Source organism: Sinohyriopsis cumingii, chromosome 18 (assembly GCF_028554795.1).
Source record: "Sinohyriopsis cumingii isolate HCF-2022 chromosome 18, ASM2855479v2, whole genome shotgun sequence".
NCBI lineage: Eukaryota > Metazoa > Mollusca > Bivalvia > Unionida > Unionidae > Sinohyriopsis > Sinohyriopsis cumingii.
The window spans coordinates 69,955,025-69,973,385 of NC_142978.1; the positions used below are offsets into that span (position 1 = coordinate 69,955,025).

An 18,361-nucleotide genomic window follows, 5' to 3' on the forward strand; every position below is an offset into this window, starting at 1 on the left:
GTTAAAAAGTGTCTATAGTTAGACTGGACTATTGTAACTCAGTTCTGTCTGGTTCATCTCAATATATGCTCCAGAAACTTCAAAAAGTTCAAAACACAGCTGCTCAGATCATACTTAGAGTACCACGATCAGAGCACACCTCCCCGCTGCTCTGTACCCTACACTGGCTATCCATTCGATCCTGAATCAAACACAAAATTTGTTCTCTGTGCTACGTTTCACTGTCAACTCTAGTCCAACATACCTATCCGACCTCACCCATGTGTACACACCAGCAAGATGCTTATACTCCTCTTCTGACAATCGTATAATCATTATTCCCACTATGAAAATAAAAGTCATATGGACAGCGTTCTTTTGCATACCAGGGCCCAGCAACGTGCAATGAATTGCCCACTGAACTCAGACACAAAGACACAGAGATCCCATTCAAGAGTGTTCTCAAACTCACTCATTTTGACTGCAAGAACAAACTTAAAGACCTAATAATGTTTCCTACCTTAAGTATTCTCAGCATGCTTTTCTACGTTTTCTAATTTCATGGTGTTTGTTTTTGTAATCATATCATTATATGTTTTTTTATCTTATAGGTGTTCTCTAATGTTGCAAAGCGCTCAGAGCTTCTAAAGATTAGGCACTATACAAAGTCCTCATTATTATTATTATTATATACAAATATTCAAATGACAGGGACTAAAGAGTATGTCACAGGCTTGAAACAGATTAATCCATCCAAGGCAATGAATACACAATGTTTGTTATATTTAAATATAAACAATGGCCGTATTTACACAAGCAAGAATAGTCCAATCATGGTTAACATAAATTGTCACTATTACTTACTGTTTTTCTGCGGTTCCAAACTGCTTTGATTCTGTAACTTAACATCATCCAAAATGTCAATCTCAAGCTCATTTTCATCTGGCAATTCATCCACCATAGGGCACTCTGTTTTAAACAAATTCAACGTATTTGAAAATAAAAAAAATGCTGGTCAATAAAACGTGTATTAAGTTATATAGTAATTGTTGAACTTGCGCACTTTGATGTTGCTCTGCCCAGCTTACATAGAAATAACTAATAAAATGATTTCACTGGTCAACTGTCCTAAATACATTTATAATTATTATCCTTTTAAAAGTTTGAAATTTGTTTAAAATTTCAGAATGGTTTCATTAACTGGGCTTGTCTGCCATGACCTCATCTGGCATATTTGCTATTACATCATCATGCCTGACAAATGTCTGCCATGACCTCATCTGGCATATTGACTATTACATCATCATGCCTGACAAATGTCTGCCATGACCTCATCTGGCATATTGACTATTACATCATCATGCCTGACAAATGTCTGCCATGACCTCATCTGGCATATTTACTATTACATCATCATGCCTGACAAAAGTCAGAAACATAAAATAAAAGTGGAATGGAACATGGCTTAGTACAGCCATATTTAATGTCTGTCAAAATAAAATTTATGATCCATTTTAAAAATTATGGTGAATATTTACCATTGATTCCCAATAATGCCTAAGAATTATTAGGCAGTTTAGATTTTTTTAATGGTTAAGACAGAAAGTGCTTAAAAAAACCCGTCTGAAATACGCCTTAAGTATGACCAGAAACTTTTGTACGAGATGAACTATTACCAAATTCCATATGAACTATTTACAAATTCCATATGGACCATTTGCCAATTCCATATGGACTATTCACAAATTCCATATGGAATTTTAATTTTATTCCATATGGACAACCCACAGATCTCATGGACTAATTAGCATATTCCATGAGATTTTCCATACGGAGTACGTATGGAGTCCATAACATTTCCATATGGATACACTGAAATTCATGAGTCCTTCAACCATAGAAGAAAAATGTCCATATGGATATTTCTTTAAAAGTACGTATGGATTCCATATCCAATCCACGTGGAAAATGTCGTACGGGGAATTATCTTAGCTTCATAATGATTCATGCCAATTATGATGTGACTTAATCAACTGTGTGTGATTTGGATTTTTAATGTAACTTTAAAAAAATTACACTCATATTGCTATGATGTCTGTAGTGTGGCAGTTTATAGCGATGTCTAGCTGCAGACATGTAGCATGATGTCCCACCCAGTCACATTATCCTGACAACAGGCCGACCAGTCCTAACACTAACCTCTTAATACTGAGCGCCAAGTGAGGCAGCTTTTAGTACCTTTTTTGTAATTCTTTGGCACGACTCGGCTGGGGATCAAGAACACAAACGCCCGCACCCAAGGTGGACGCTCTAACCACTAGGCAACCGGAGACATAATCAATTGATTTCGGAAAAGAATACAAATGAAATCTTTAACAAAAACGTAAAGAAACTATTGATGCTGCTGATGCCACCTTTGACAATGCTAGAAAAGTGACTAATAGGTCTTACTAATATGGGCTTGATAAAAATTAATTCTTATTTAAATAATTTCACTTATACTTTTTATGTCTTTAGAACAATGTTAGTGCTGTTATACTCACATCATCTACCTCAAAATTTTATTTAATTTAAAGAACTTTCACCATCTTCAGTGTTCATACACAACAGTCCAAAGTATTTTAGCACCAGCAGCTCAGTTTCCCTGTTGTTCAAGTCAATGACATATCCCCTGAACAGCCAGTACACAAAATTTCTTCAATGTACTGAATAAAATGATAAAGAGTTCTGATGAACCTAGTGTCAGCTGCATCCATGTATTGATGCACCCCTCCCCACATGACTTGCATATACTTTAACACAAAACTTGAACAATGACAATGTTGATTGGGTTACCACTTCTGCCAGCCTAAATGTGATGCCTAGGTCACATCTCGCTAATCCATGCCAGGCAATTACTTCATTTACGAAGTTGGGAGACTTTAATCCCCATTTTCAACTGAAACAAATTCTAATCAAAATGTTACCACTTTTAAGAGCATATCCAGAAGGTAAATAGCTTAACCTTTTGACAGGGAAGCCAATGATCTCGAAGCCCAGAAAACTGGATCCCCTGCAAGTAGATCATCCATGAGGTTGAAGTATTTCCAAGTCTGGTTAGTATTGGCACTCTGATCCTTTCCTTCTATTATCATCTTGTATCTTAAATGAAGAAACAACCATTTCATCTACTGTTGCAGAAAACCTCATCCGAAGCAAAAACATGTATTTAAAACATCTGATGTTAAGAAACAAAATTAATGAAGCCTTGAAGCAATTATTTATGTAAAATCTGCATCAACTAACAAGACTTAACAAATCAAAACAAACTAATCAACTATACAAGCAAACAAAATACAATTCATGTCAGCACAATCGACTGATTTCAATAGCGTATTCCACTCAAAAATACCTAGAAAATATGTTTTGGACAAGAAAGTGTGAACATGTGATTAATTAAAAGTATTTGGTCATACATAAGACATGCCTAAATGCTATGAGTAGTGTCTGGTCATACATAGCACATGCCCAAATGCTATGAGTAGTATTTGGTCATACAGTCAGCACATGCCCAAATGCTATGAATAGTCTTCAGTCATTCATAACACATGCCCAAATGCTATGACTAGTATTTGTTCTTACATAACACATGCCCAAATGCTATGAGTAGTATTCAGTCATACATAATACATCCCAAATGCTATGAGTAGTATTCAGTCATACATAACACATCCCAAATGCTATGAGTAGTATTCAGTCATACATAACACGTTCCCAAATGCTGTGAGTACTATTCAGTCATACACAACATATGTCTAAATGCTATGAGTAATATTCAGTCATAGATAATACATGTCCAAATGCTATGAGTAGTATTCAGTCATACATAACACATGCCCAAATGCTATGAGTAGTATTCAGTCATACATAATACATCCCAAATGCTATAAGTAGTATTCAGTCATACATAACATGTTACAAATGCTATAATTAGTATTCTGTCATACATAGCACATGCCCAAATGCTATGAGTTGCATTTGGTCATACATAATACATGCCCAAATGCTATGAGTAGTATTCAGTCATACATAATACATGCCCAAATGCTATGAGTAGTATTCAGTCATACATAATACATCCCAAATGCTATAAGTAGTATTCTGCCATACATAACATGTTCCAAATGCTATGAGTAGTATTTGGTCATATATAACACATGCCCAAATGCTATGAGTAGTATTCAGTCATACATAATACATCCCAAATGCTATAAGTAGTATTCAGTCATACATAACACATGCCCAAATGCTATGAGTAGTATTCAGTCATACGTAATACATCCCAAATGCTATGAGTAGTATTCAGTCATACATAACACATCCCAAATGCTATGAGTAGTATTCAGTCATACATAACACGTTCCCAAATGCTCTGAGTAGTATTCAGTCATACACAACATATGTCTAAATGCTATGAGTAATATTCAGTCATAGATAATACATGTCCAAATGCTATGAGTAGTATTCAGTCATACATAACACATGCCCAAATGCTATGAGTAGTATTCAGTCATACATAATACATCCCAAATGCTGTAAGTAGTATTCAGTCATACATAACATGTTCCAAATGCTATAAGTAGTATTCGGTCATACATAGTACATGCCCAAATGCTATGAGTTGCATTTGGTCATACATAATACATGCCCAAATGCTATGAGTAGTATTCAGTCATACATAATACATGCCCAAATGCTATGAGTAGTATTCAGTCATACATAATACATCCCAAATGTTATAAGTAGTATTCTGTCATACATAACATGTTCCAAATGCTATGAATAGTATTTGGTCATACATAACACATGCCCAAATGCTATGAGTAGTATTCAGTCATACATAATACATCCCAAATGCTATGAGTAGTATTTGGTCATACATAACACATGCCCAAATGCTATGAGTAGTATTCAGTCATACATAATACATCCCAAATGCTATGAGTAGTATTTGGTCATACATAACACATGCCCAAATGCTATGAGTAGTATTCAGTCATACATAATACATCCCAAATGCTATGAGTAGTATTTGGTCATACATAACACATGCCCAAATGCTGCAAGCAGTATTCTTTTCATACATAACACATGCCCAAATGCTGCAAGCAGTAATCTTTTCATACATAACACATGCCAAAATGCTGCAAGCAGTATTCTTTTCATACATAACACATGCCAAAATGATGTGAGTAGTATTTGGTCATACAGAACACATGCTCAAATGCCATCAGCAATATTTGTCATACATAGCACATTGCCCAAATGCTATTATTATTTGGTCCTACATAACACATTGCCCAAATGATATCAGCAATAGTTGGTCATACATAACACATTGCCCAAATGCTATCAGCAATATTTGGTCCTACATAACACATTGCCCAAATGATATCAGCAATAGTTGGTCATACATAACACATTGCCCAAATGCTATCAGCAATATTTGGTCATACATAGCACATTGTCCAAATGCTATTAGTATTTGGTCATACATAGCACATTGTCTAAACACATTGTCTAAACACATTGCCCAAATGCTATCAGCAATATTTGGTCATACATAGCACATTGTCCAAATGCGAGTAGGCTAGGACTCTGGTCTCTTGCTAAATAAAGTATAAATAACATTCAATCTCTAAAAACATTAATAAATAAATAACTTAAAGAGGCAATATCTAAAAACTTATAAATAACATAATGTAGGAAGCACACCCTAAACACCTCGACTAGTAATACCATAATAACCTTGAAAATCTCTCTTCATACATGAATTCTACTAACAACCTCTATAAACAGCATAGAACACCCCCCTTTTTAGAATTTTTTGAGAAAGAAGAAAAAGAAAAAAGAAACACCAGGCAAATGCAACAAGAAACCAGTGATGTGAAGCAACCAGGACCGTTCCCGAGCTCTCCTTCCCACTACTGACAGTCAACCATTCAACTGTAAGGGACCTTTATGGACCCACAGATTGAAGCCAAACTATCTGGGTTCCTTGAACCCTTAAAAGCCTGGGGGAGGTGACACCATTCCCTTCCCCAGGAACAACTAGCAGGCTGCAGTGCAGTCAGAAAAAAGTGGCACATGCACAATTGTGAGCACGCCACTATAATTAAACTCAACAACAAAACAACAAATGCTATTTGTATTTGGTCATACACAACACATTGCCCAGCTGCTATTAGCAATATTTGGTCATACATAGCACATTGGCCAAATGCTATTAGTATCTGGTCATATATAACACATTGCCCAAATGCTATCAGCAATATTTGGACATGGCAATTCCCAAAATGCTATTAGTATTTGGTCATTTATAACACATTGCCCAAATGCTATCAGCAATATTTGGTCATACATAGCACATTGGCCAAATGCTATTAGTATCTGGTCATACATAACACATTGCCCAAATGCTATCAGCAATATTTGGACATGGCAATTCCCAAAATGCTATTAGTATTTGGTCATTTATAACACATTGCCCAAATGCTATCAGCAATATTTGGTCATACATACAACATTGCACAAATGCTATTAGTCTTTGGTCATACATAACACATTGCCCAAATACTATAAGTTGTAAAATGTTCTGGAAGATCTAGGTTTATGTGATATGCCTGAAATACCAAGCAAAACAAAACATTACAAACCCCGATCTAGTTGATTGTTGGTTGGTTTTTAATAATATCTGCAGCGCACTGTTTGTTATATCATGACAAGTTCATGGAAACTCAGCACCTTGTTCAAGGATGCACTGAAAACAGCTGACATGGGGCTGGCCTGAACAGTTGTTGAATCTGCAACCATAACCAAGCTAATACCATAATATATAATGCACTGCAAATCTGGGTCTATGCAGTTTGCTGGAAGTAATCAGTAGAACATAACAGGGACCCTGATCTGCTGGAACACTGCATAGTGGCAAACCAGAAATTACACTGTATGCAGCTGGACCTAACTTGTGAGCATATACGATACATTTCTGTCAGAAACACAGACTTGTACCTACACAACTGCCAGTTGAAAAGAATGTCCTTAGCAATTTAAGATTATGTTGATTTGTTTTTACACCTTTTGGGAAAGTGCCACACTATACACCCATTTATAATGAACATTAAAATACGGACAGCATAGGCCCAGACCGACAGGTAGTCTGCTTTTGCATAATCAACACTTACTGTGCAGCTCAAAATGGCACGATCACTTCATTGTGTTGTCATTAATACTGCATCACATATTCCCTGCTAGTAGGTGTTTTCTAATGCTATAAACTCAGAGGGTGACTGAATGTATAATGACATGGCTCTGACTTTTGTCACTTATCAATAGTGCAAAAGAATTTCTTTTACACAAATTCTATAACTGTACCAACCTTACTCTGACAGAAAACTATAAAGTCAGCTTAAAGTATGTGATAACATGGGAAATCTTTTGCGATTCAAATGTGCTGCAGATCGACTGTGTGGGCTTTTGCTGCAGAAAGTAATCTTAATAAATGTGTTACAGTGAGAAAAATTCACTCATGAACACATATATTTGTTTATGTCTAGCTGATAACAGGATTTCTCATGAAAATTTTATAAATTTTTAAATACTTCTTTAGCTATTAGTTTTTAAACAATTAGTGATGGAGTACTTTTCCCATATCCCTTAATGTAATGACCCTTATTTGGGGACAGGGTACTTTTCCTTTACTCTTCTATGTAACAACCTTTATTTGCAGACAAGGGAACTTTTCCCATACTCTTCTGTGTAATGACCCTTATTTGGGGTCAAGGGTACTTTTCCCAAACTCTTCTATGTAACAACCCTTATTTGGGGACAAGGGGACTTTTCCTTTACTCTTCTATGTGACTACCCTTATTTGGGGACAAGGGGACTTGTCCCAAACTCTTCTATGTAACAACCCTTATTTGGGGACAAGTGTACTTTTCCCATATTCTTCCATATAACAACCCTCATTTGGGAACAAGGGTACTTTTCCACAACTGTTCCATGTAACAAACCCTTATCTGAGGACAATAGTACTTTTCCCATACTCTTCAATGTAACAACCTTATTTGGGGACACGAGAACTCTTTCCATACTCTTCCATATAACAATTCTTATTTGGAAACAATGAACTTTTCCCACATACTCTTCTATGTAGTGACCTTTATTTGGAGACAAGTGTACTTTTTCCATAATCTTCCATATAACAAACATTATTTGGAGACAAGGGAACTTTTCCCACATACTCTTCTATCTAGTGACCTTTATTTGGAGACAAGGGTACTTTTTCCATACTCTTCCATATAACAACCCTTATTTGGAGACAAGGGAACTTTTCCCACATACTCTTCTATGTACTGACCCTTATCTGGTAACAAGGGTACTTTTTCCATACTCTTCCATGTAACAACCCTTATCTGAGGACAAGGGTACATCAAGTTTTAATGACTTGTGTAATATACACTAAATGGTTCTCACAGCTGCATAAGGTTGTCCTTTTGGCAAAAAATCAACAACAAGAAACCAGAGGAAACCACCCATGTCTGTTTGGGAACCAAGTGCTGATGCTTGTGCTGGCTTCCAGTATTGAACTCAGACCAAGGGCTGTTCCAATAACACATATATCACCCCCGGGGACGGCACTTCAAAAAAACTTCTGTAGGAGGTTGTGTTTCGAACTATTTTGATTCTGACAGTGGAAGGTTGGTTAAGAAAATCACTTCTGTTGTGGGTTGTGCTAACAAAATGAGAAATCGCTGGTGGGGTTGTCAGAAAGAAGAAGAAAAAAAAACGAATATATATTTAAAATCGCATCTACCCCCCTCCTAGCGGTCTAACGTGAATATAACATTGGGTCAGAAAATGATGCCAGTACATGCGAGTGCACGTAATTTGTATGAATTCGCATACTTTTAAAGCAGTGATACACATTTGGCAAATTACGTCAACGCCGCGGATATAAAAAAAATGTGCTTTGTTAAATATGCAAGTTTTATTAAACTTTTAACTTAACTTTAAAAGTGCATTTCGCGACGTAATTCGCGCTGCCGTAGCTTTCTCTCAGCGATGATGCTACATCCAGATATCTGGATACTTCGGTTCAACATGAATGGCTGTTAAACTAAATTTGATTCGTTCATTGGCCCTAGAACATGCATTTTATGGAGTTTTAGCCTTACTTTCATCGTGGAAGTTTTACAAATGCGTGTTTTCAATAAGGATCACACAGGAAATCAAAATGATTGAATCACAACATGGTTTGTCTTCAGACGTTTTCAGTCGGCAAATACTGGCTGGTGATAGCTATGATGACAATGAATTTCATGTATATCGGTCTGTTGGACATTGGAAAAATGTCACTGGAAATACCAGTGTGTGATTTTGAACCTAAATTTGATGTTGAGTGTGAGTCCAATGTACATGTTGGATGGACAATATGCCGGTTATATTTATTAAATATACCCATGTCTAAACAAGCAGACTATGGGAATGTTGGACTTAAAACCCTAATACAGCATTATGGAAGAGATAAATCTGGCATAAGAGGCAGCAAAACACTGATTCAAGGAAGTGAATCTTTGGCAGGGTTCATGTTTGTGAAAACTGACAGAGGTCTCAGAAACGCTTATAATCACGCGTATTTGGACGCCAATTTTTTTTATTTAGGTGGGCGGTAAAATTCAAAGACTTGCCAGTCCTGCTTCAGTCACCTGCATAGTGGGAAAATGTGTTGATCAGTTAGCTGTGATGATATTTACAATGACAGAATTTAGTGGTTGAAAGCCCCCCCCCCACCATTATAAGAGTACATCAAAAGAACATGCTGCAATAGCTAAGCGGCGAGATCAAAGGCGTTTGCCTGGCAGCTGGGTGGGAAAATCAACTGATATTTACAGTGCTTGAATTCAGAGGCAGAAATACCCAGAGATGTACTGGTCATTTATAACAGTACATCAAATAAACAACTTTAGCTTTCATTATTGTGTTCATTTCCGAGTGTAATGGAATAAGCAGTGCACATGACCTCGGAATCATGACATGTTAAGACATAGACTTGAATGAGTATTTTGGGGTTCAACGGCAAACTGACGAAGATTGTGAGATTCAGGAGAGGGCTGAAGTTGCAAGAACTGATAATTTGAAAGGGACATTATCCAAGTGTAAGAAAGTGTGTGATGCCTAGCTTAGTGCTTTGAATAAGACCTTCCTTGGATCGAAACAATTCAGACTCACTCTGATGAACAAGCAAGAGCTATGTCAGTGTTATAAAGAATGTAGAAATTAAACTCTGGCAACCAATAGTTCTTATAATTGGCATGGTTTTCTGAGAGGGGACTGCAACTTTTCCTGTTGAGACTCATATTTTTACCAAAATGGGAGCCATGGACTCTAAGTTTTAAAATTCTAACGAGACCTCTGGGTCAAATGTTTTCTTTTTGGGACAGAGATATCCAAGAGAGAATACCCATGGGGCCATACATGTGAGATGTTGAAAATTGCACAACCATAAAGAACAGTAACTTGTTCAAGCCAGTTATGCATATGCGTTTCAGACAGCAGGCAATTAAAGGAGTTCACAGCACAGAATAATATTCGTACACAGAGGAGGAGGATCATATTAAATTCAGATACAATTAACAGATTAATGCTCACAGGGAACATCAGAGATTCCCCATACAACATAATTAAGTGTGTGTAGATCTCAAATTGGCAGAACCACTGAGCAACAAAAGAATAAAAAGACAAACTTTTGTATCATGCAGATGTATGACCAAATGATGTACATGCTTTCTATGTGCAAAAATTAAATGACGTTAAACATAAGAGACTGCCTGATCTGTGCAAACTCAAAGCAAGATGGATAAAATTTGTCCTGTTTGTGTTCGCTTCTTCCTATGTATATTTTGATCATGGTGGTATTTTCTGCAGACCTTTTGGCACTTAGTTCCAAGCCATCATTTGGTATTTGTATTGCAAAATGGATAACTAAAAAAGTCTATTATCTAGTACAATACATTTTTAAGCAGTATCATTAACTGATGATGAAATTGATGAAAAAATACTTGATGCCATTCTGATATATGGATTCGTTACTACACTACTAATCTGTTCATCCTGATTCTTTTTTTTTTATACCATCTCCTTTAGTCTTACTGGTACCAGTGCTTTTAATAAAATTGTAACTTCTATTTTCTTGCAATCTAAATATTTGTAATGATGTGTTATTGTCAAAAGGTAAAATGTACTTAGTGTTGTAAAATCTAAAACTATTAATTAGAAGGGACTAAAGTAAAAAAGTGGACAGAAATTACTGCCATATTACAGTGCTGTTAGAAACAACAGAATAGTCATACAAGATGTATTTTGCACAAAGTTGTAGAACTAGTGCTCGTATTGTCACCATATATTCCACTTAAATAATTATATCATTATTTCTGTATATTCCTATCAGTATTTTCCCAGTGGTAGTAATTTTCTGATCTGATGTTGTTCATTTCTTGTGTAATTTTTACACATAAAGAATTCTCACTGTATCATTAAAAAAACAATGTAATCTGCACCAAATTGAGTTGTTTGAGAAGAAATTAATTTTTTTAACCCAAAAGTCACTGAAGCTACGAGTTCTTGCATTAAAGTCTCACATTAAATAACATTTGAAGTAGCCACGATAGTAGTTTAGGATGCAACTGTACCAATTTCACCTTTGGTATATCCAAATCTTGAATGTGATGGAGGAACAGAGCTCCAAAATAAACACTTCAGTTTTAGAACCTGTTCATTGACTATGAATCAAGTATCCGAGTCCAATTGAATTGCTAGAAATTTTTTAATTCCTTTGACAACATCATAATTAGCTGTCAAATATGGAGTAAGCCTATAGTCTTTATGCCATTCCAACCAAGACCCCACCACAACCACGTGACCATGCCCAATGACATCACAGTAATAATCACTATACAACTAGAGATGACATCTCTTCGAGAATTTTGATTTCAGTAGAGCTGCAACAGAGTGGAACAGTAAGAAAGAGTGACAGATATTTAAGTGTTAGGGAGATATTTAACAATGGCTATTCCCACAACCACCATTTCCTCATTGGAGATCACACACACACAAAACTGAAATCCTGGCAGCATCCCTGCAGAGGAGATAATTTGACTATTTAATTTTATTGGTCTCTGGTTATCCCATGGTATTTCTGTTACTTGAACATTATCTTACAGTGTGTCCATTCAGCATGGTCGAAAAAGGCTTACAACCATTGAGAGTTGTTCAAGGACTCACATTACTACAGATGTGAAAGAATGAGAACCATACTATAAATCAGTAAAGATAAAATAGAGTATATATGTGTTTGACTGTCCCTGACTGGTTGATAATGAAAGTAAGATTTTAGTATAAAAAAATCTTTTGAGAGCTTGTCCTACTTGTAACTGAAAAAAGTGAGGGACATTATTTTATTAACATAATTTCCATCCCTTTACAGACCCGAGTTTGGATGACTCATTACTGAAATCAGCAGCTGACTCTTTGGTGCAGTATTGAAAGCACACATTTCAAATTTGTATTTGTTTTTTTTCTTCACAAAAGCTGTCGTCAGAGATGTGTCTATACTGATATAAATTTGATCATGAGCACTCAAAATTTTAAGTTACTGAATTTTAATATTGTGGTGTTTGCACAAATTTACAGTGGGAACTAAATTAGTGCAGAGTCCTGAACTCTTGAGTTTTGTGCAGAAATATGGAATCCAAGCAGAATACATCCAGAAATGTAGTGGTTTTCAATCTTGGATTTAGTCTCCCCATTGTGTTTCATACTGATATGCATATTCACAGAACATATGTATAGTAGTAGGAAAAGTAAGTGAGAAATTTAGATACATATCATAAACAAGACAAACAGTATGTGGGGGGAGAAGATCATTAGAACAGGCTGGAATGGAGAAGTATAATAAAAACAATGAGTAGAAGTGTGCCTCTTTTTTATGTGTGCAACACTATTTTCTTAGCTTCAGTAAGAAATTTCATCAAAAGGAAGACAATAAAGGGTGTACAGTTAACTAAACCAATATGAATTTAGCTGCTTAAAAGATGTATCAAACTGATTTTAACCTTCTGGTCTGTTTCTGTCCATTCTGGTGAAATGTCCACTGAATCAGTATGGTTGGAAAAAATATTTGGCAAATTTAAAAAATTAAAAATCTTTTGGCAGATTATGATTATACCCTACTTCTGCCTGAGAGATGTGAATAATTTTATTTCCTGGTTTGTTGATTGTGGTTGTTGCTCAGTTCAAATGCATCATTGAAAAACATTGATGCATTCTCATACTATGTTACAAATATTTATTACAGTTGCATATCACCTGATATTGGTGAATATAGCTTGAATAAGTTATAACAGTTCTAGTTGGAACAATGAACATTGTTAAGAGAAAATTTAAGTGAGCTAAAATGTAAACTTTTTGGCAGTGTGGGATGCAGGATTGCTCAAGACTTTTCCATCTCATATGCTCACCATGAAAATTCCATTTGTACCAACTGATGATGACTTTTAGGTAACTGTCAGAAAGGCATAACTGATGATATTCTAAGGTCTACAAAAATTACTAGAGTCAAAAGTTATAAACTCATACAGCTGTGGCAAAAATGATTGACTAGTACCTTTGCTGCTGTTGCCACAGTTGATTAGTTGGTTGATTCAGTGTGGTTTGATTTGGGGTTTTTCGGTGATTTTTTTACAATATATTAGGTGGAGGAAGAACCCCGAAAGACTATATATGGCAGCCAGTTTTACTGCTGAAGAAAATCCATGTCCTTTTGAGACACCAAACACCACTTATGTAGAACCACTGACCTTCCACAAGTAACTGGCAACATTCTCATTAGCACATTGGAAGCAAGTAATCACATGACAAGCATCTTGTACCACTGCCATGGAAGCCCCTCAGTTCTTTATCACAAGACAAGCATCTTAAACCACTCTGCCATGAAAGCCCCTCAGGCCATAGGTATAAGTCTCATATGAAAGACTAGAAGTGGGAGATAGAACCTGCGACAACTGGATTGAAAGTGCAGAATGTTACTGCTAGGCCATCAGTGATGATTATGATGCTGTTGACAATACAGTTAACTGCAATGACACTGATTTTATGAGTGCTCTGGGAAAAATGATTCCTTGACTTTCATCCATTTTTTTAAATCTATGATATAAAAATGTTTGACTTGCTATATTTTTTTATAATTTTATATTAGTCTTGCAACAAGGTGTAAAAATAAGACATCGGTAACTGAAAAAGATGTTCTTACAAGAAATGATATAGTGTAAAAGTAGACAAATGATGCAACATCACTTCCACAGGCATCATTGTTTTTTTTCTTCTGACAAATCATATAAGTTTACCAAAACATTTATTGGAAAAAATAATAATGATTCATAGAATCTGATCACACATTTAAAGCAATACAAGATTTAACTATTATTCTACTCAAAAGCAGCATGCTTGAGAACAAAGAAAAATAGCAAGAAATATTGATCACTTTAGGAAACACAGAGTTTAGTAAGGAAACAAATTCATGATTTCTGTATTAGAACAGAAATATCTATTATAAAATCTGTATTCATTGGATGTTAAATTAGTAGGTATTAAGGGACTGATCAATGACATCTACAAATAATAAGCCACCACGAAAATCGGTGATTTCACAGTATCAGAGACATACTTGGCTGACAGACAAACAAAAAAAAAGGACAAAAAACTGATTATAATGAAAGAATACAAATAAAAATATGCAGCAGATTATATGATGTATATGAATTCAGTAGATTACCTCCAGCCAGCTGTCATTTAAATCGTGTCTGTCCCCAACCCAATATTAAAATCGCTTCTACCGCCCACTAACCCATAGTCAGAAATTATGTTAAAAAAATATACTTCTGTAGGGGGCAGTATTTCTTGATTAAAACACATCTGACGGTGGATCATAATTTTTTAAAACTGCTTTTGTTGTGGGTTGGTTGAATTTGAAAGTGCCTTCCCCCCGGGGGGTATATGTTTTACTGGAAAAGCCCTAATGTGATAAAGCTGTAGGAGCAAAACATTTGAAATTGTATTGAAATAATATTTTATTATTTTATAACTTAACTTGAGTGTGTGTGTTTTGGATTTTTAATGTAGCTTTAACAATTTTTCAGTCATATCGCTACAATGTCTGCAATGTGACAGTTTATAGTTATGTCTAGCACTGGGAGCATCATGCCGCAGACATGTAGCATGATGTCCCACCCAGTCACATTATCCTGACACCAGGACGACCAGTCCTAACACTAATCATTTTAATGCTGAATGCCTAGCAAGGCAGTTGTTAGCATCATTTTTACAAGTCTTTGGTATGACTCGGCTGGGGTTCGAACCCGCAACCTCCTGCATCTGAGGTGGATGCTCTAACCACTAGGCCACAGGAGCAGTCCACTTTGAGATGATGATTGAAATCAAATATATTTCTGGACTATCTGCTCATTTGTACCTATACATACATGCCAATATGCCTAAAAGATTACTTTTATGACTACGCAGCCAGAAGTGCAGAGGTGTGAGAAACCTCCTTACCACTGGGTTGTTTACCTGTGCTTCAGAACTCTTATCTTTTTATCACAGGAAATGTAGTTATACTTGAATCCTTTCTTTGCAAGTTCAGTTGCAACTTTCTTCCAGATTGTTTTCTTCTTGTGAAGACGAGATGTGAACAATTCCCGGTTGTCCTTGTATATCTCAACAAGACACAGCACTGCTCTATGTGTCCATATCTTTGTTTGTGACAACTCTGTAAAATAATGTAAAGAGGCTTTCACAATATGTAAAAATATATTAATATATGCACTGTTATTTGTTAATGTATGCCAAGCAGTTATACGCTGAATATGTGTTCATAGTTTATCCTTCATTTTAAATGACTAGATTTATAGAGCTGAAATGTGGTTCACTTTCTTAGGTTATGGAAATTTACTTGGTAACTCAAATACAACTACATTTTCACGTGGTATTTTAAAATCAGAATTATATTAATTTAATTTGCATGACAAGAAACAAGTTTCTACAAACTGCTTCAATTCCAACTGTCACAAGGTGGAAATTAGAATCTGGCAACAGGTCATCATAGAATCTCAATTTCACTAAGACATTTTCTGTTAAACATCAGCCACATAAAATTGACTGGTACTTTTCTGTTTGTATGCCAAGCTAAATAATTCCTAGGAAAATTGGCAAATTATTCTGTAAGCGATGAGGAAACAATGGTTTAAAATCAAAGTGTGCATTATGACATCATAAAGTAAAGTTCCCTTAATGGTACATTGTATATCAATCATCCTTGTTCATATCTAAGTAAGTCTGGACACATCATGCATAGCTGCAATAATTGATATGAGTAATAGTTTGACAGTAAAATTTGGGGGTCAATATGTGAGTAAATATGCCAAGCACTGAACATATAATACATTCAAGCAAGGCACACCAGATACACAATCAATCAGAAATGTCTTCTTGGAACATGGAAACCTTACCAAAGTACATGGAAACTAAAGTGCCAACATTAACCAAGTTGTGCAGCATGTATTTAATGTCCATACATAAATGGACATGGACAATCTATACAACACTTTTGTGGCATACATCTTGACCATCAGTCCCAGATACCTTTTTGCTCCATCAAGTCATCCTTACTGACCATCTCTTCCATTGATATGGATCCTGTAAAGACATAATTTTGTACAGTTATAGTCGATTCGATTTTTTGTTAGACCTGTTTTATGTGTTGGATTTTTAACATAGCTTTGAAAAAAAAAATGTCAGTCATATCACTACGATGTCTGCATTCAATTCTGTATAATCCTGATCCAACTCTGAATAGGTAAAAGATGCATTTACCATCAGACAGCATGCCAAAAAGATCATTGTCATTTTTGCTTGAAAACACAAGCAGAACAGACTGCGAAGACTGTAATCTAATCTGCTGGCTCAATCCAAGACTACATTTACTATGTTCACACTATTACACATGCTAATACACCTGCAGTCATGTCAATTCAATGCAATGCTACCAAGGAAGGGGGTCAACAAAATCAAGGAAATGAGGATATAATCAACATCAGAAACTTTGCATGTGCCAGCTTTGAGGATCAAACCCAGAACTGAAGAGAAGCTGAGTCTGATATGAACTTTTCTTGATGATATTTGCTTAGCTGTACATACTTGATCTCAAATACACAAGTTCTAAAGTACAAGTCACTGACTTATGATTAGTGGGATTGTTTTGTTATCAGATAACACATAGTAGAGACCTTACCTTTTGGTTTATGGATAGGTCTTATTAGTTTTTCAAAAAGCTGTATTAGTATTAAAACTGTGAAGTCTAAGAACATTTAGGTCTGAAGTTAATTTAAACTGTATTTTGGCATCAACATAGAGCCTGGCTACTGGCAATTACAACGCTGGAACATGAGCATAGGGTACAATAGCATTTACATCAGTGTGTAAGTATTATGACACGGGGTGCACAACGTAGCAAGAACATGTTACAGTGAAAGCATACATCATTATGCTGTCTTTCCTAAGCATCACAGTATTAAGAACATAACAAAATTTTGTAATGTTTTCTTGATTATTTTAACATTTAACAGTAGCATAACAGTTCCTCAGGAAAGCTGATTAATTACCAAGTGACTTGCATTTGAGCTGTACAGCATGATTTTGATGGTTCCAATGTCTATGCAATACAGTCTATGAGGTGAAGGAAATCTTGGAAACAGTGGGAGTGAATACAACTGTGTAAGACACTACTGAGAGATAGAAAGTTTGTGGACTGCTGTAGACATGTCTATTTTGGCCACTGAATAAGACTCTTAACCAAAACTGCTCCAGTCCATCTACCCCTACCCATAACACTGCATTCTTACATCTACCCCTACCCATAACACTGCATTCTTACATCTACCCCTACCCATAACACTGCATTCTTACATCTACCCCTACCCATAACACTGCATTCTTACATCTACCCCTACCCATAACACTGCATTCTTACATCTACCCCTACCCATAACACTGCATTCTTACATCTACCCCTACCCATAACATGACATTTTTACATCTACCCCTACCCATAACACAGCATTCTTACATCTACCCCTACCCATAACACAGCATTCTTACATCTACCCCTACCCATAACACAGCATTCTTACATCTACCCTTACCCAAAACACTGCATTCTTACATCTACCCTTACCCATAACATGACATTTTTACATCTACCCCTACCCATAACACAGCATTCTTACATCTA

The 18,361-nt window shown here is 35.9% G+C and overlaps 1 protein-coding gene across 9 annotated transcripts in view; it reads right to left on the bottom strand.

Annotated features, from left to right (window-relative positions):
• Positions 1-18,361, bottom strand: part of LOC149776921 (uncharacterized) — a 90,492-nt gene that overhangs the window by 17,517 nt on the left and 54,614 nt on the right. For all 9 annotated transcript variants that reach the window (XR_016416136.1, XR_016416134.1, XR_016416132.1 and 6 more), the window contains 4 exons: positions 16,714-16,767; positions 15,643-15,841; positions 2,984-3,120; positions 844-948 (listed from right to left, as the gene is read on the bottom strand). Coding sequence is in view for 4 of the 9 variants with exons in the window: in XM_089941631.1 (XP_089797757.1) it covers positions 844-948; positions 2,984-3,120; positions 15,643-15,841; positions 16,714-16,767 (495 nt within the window). In the remaining 5 variants the exon portion in view is untranslated. The remainder of the gene's footprint in view (positions 1-843; positions 949-2,983; positions 3,121-15,642; positions 15,842-16,713; positions 16,768-18,361) is intronic.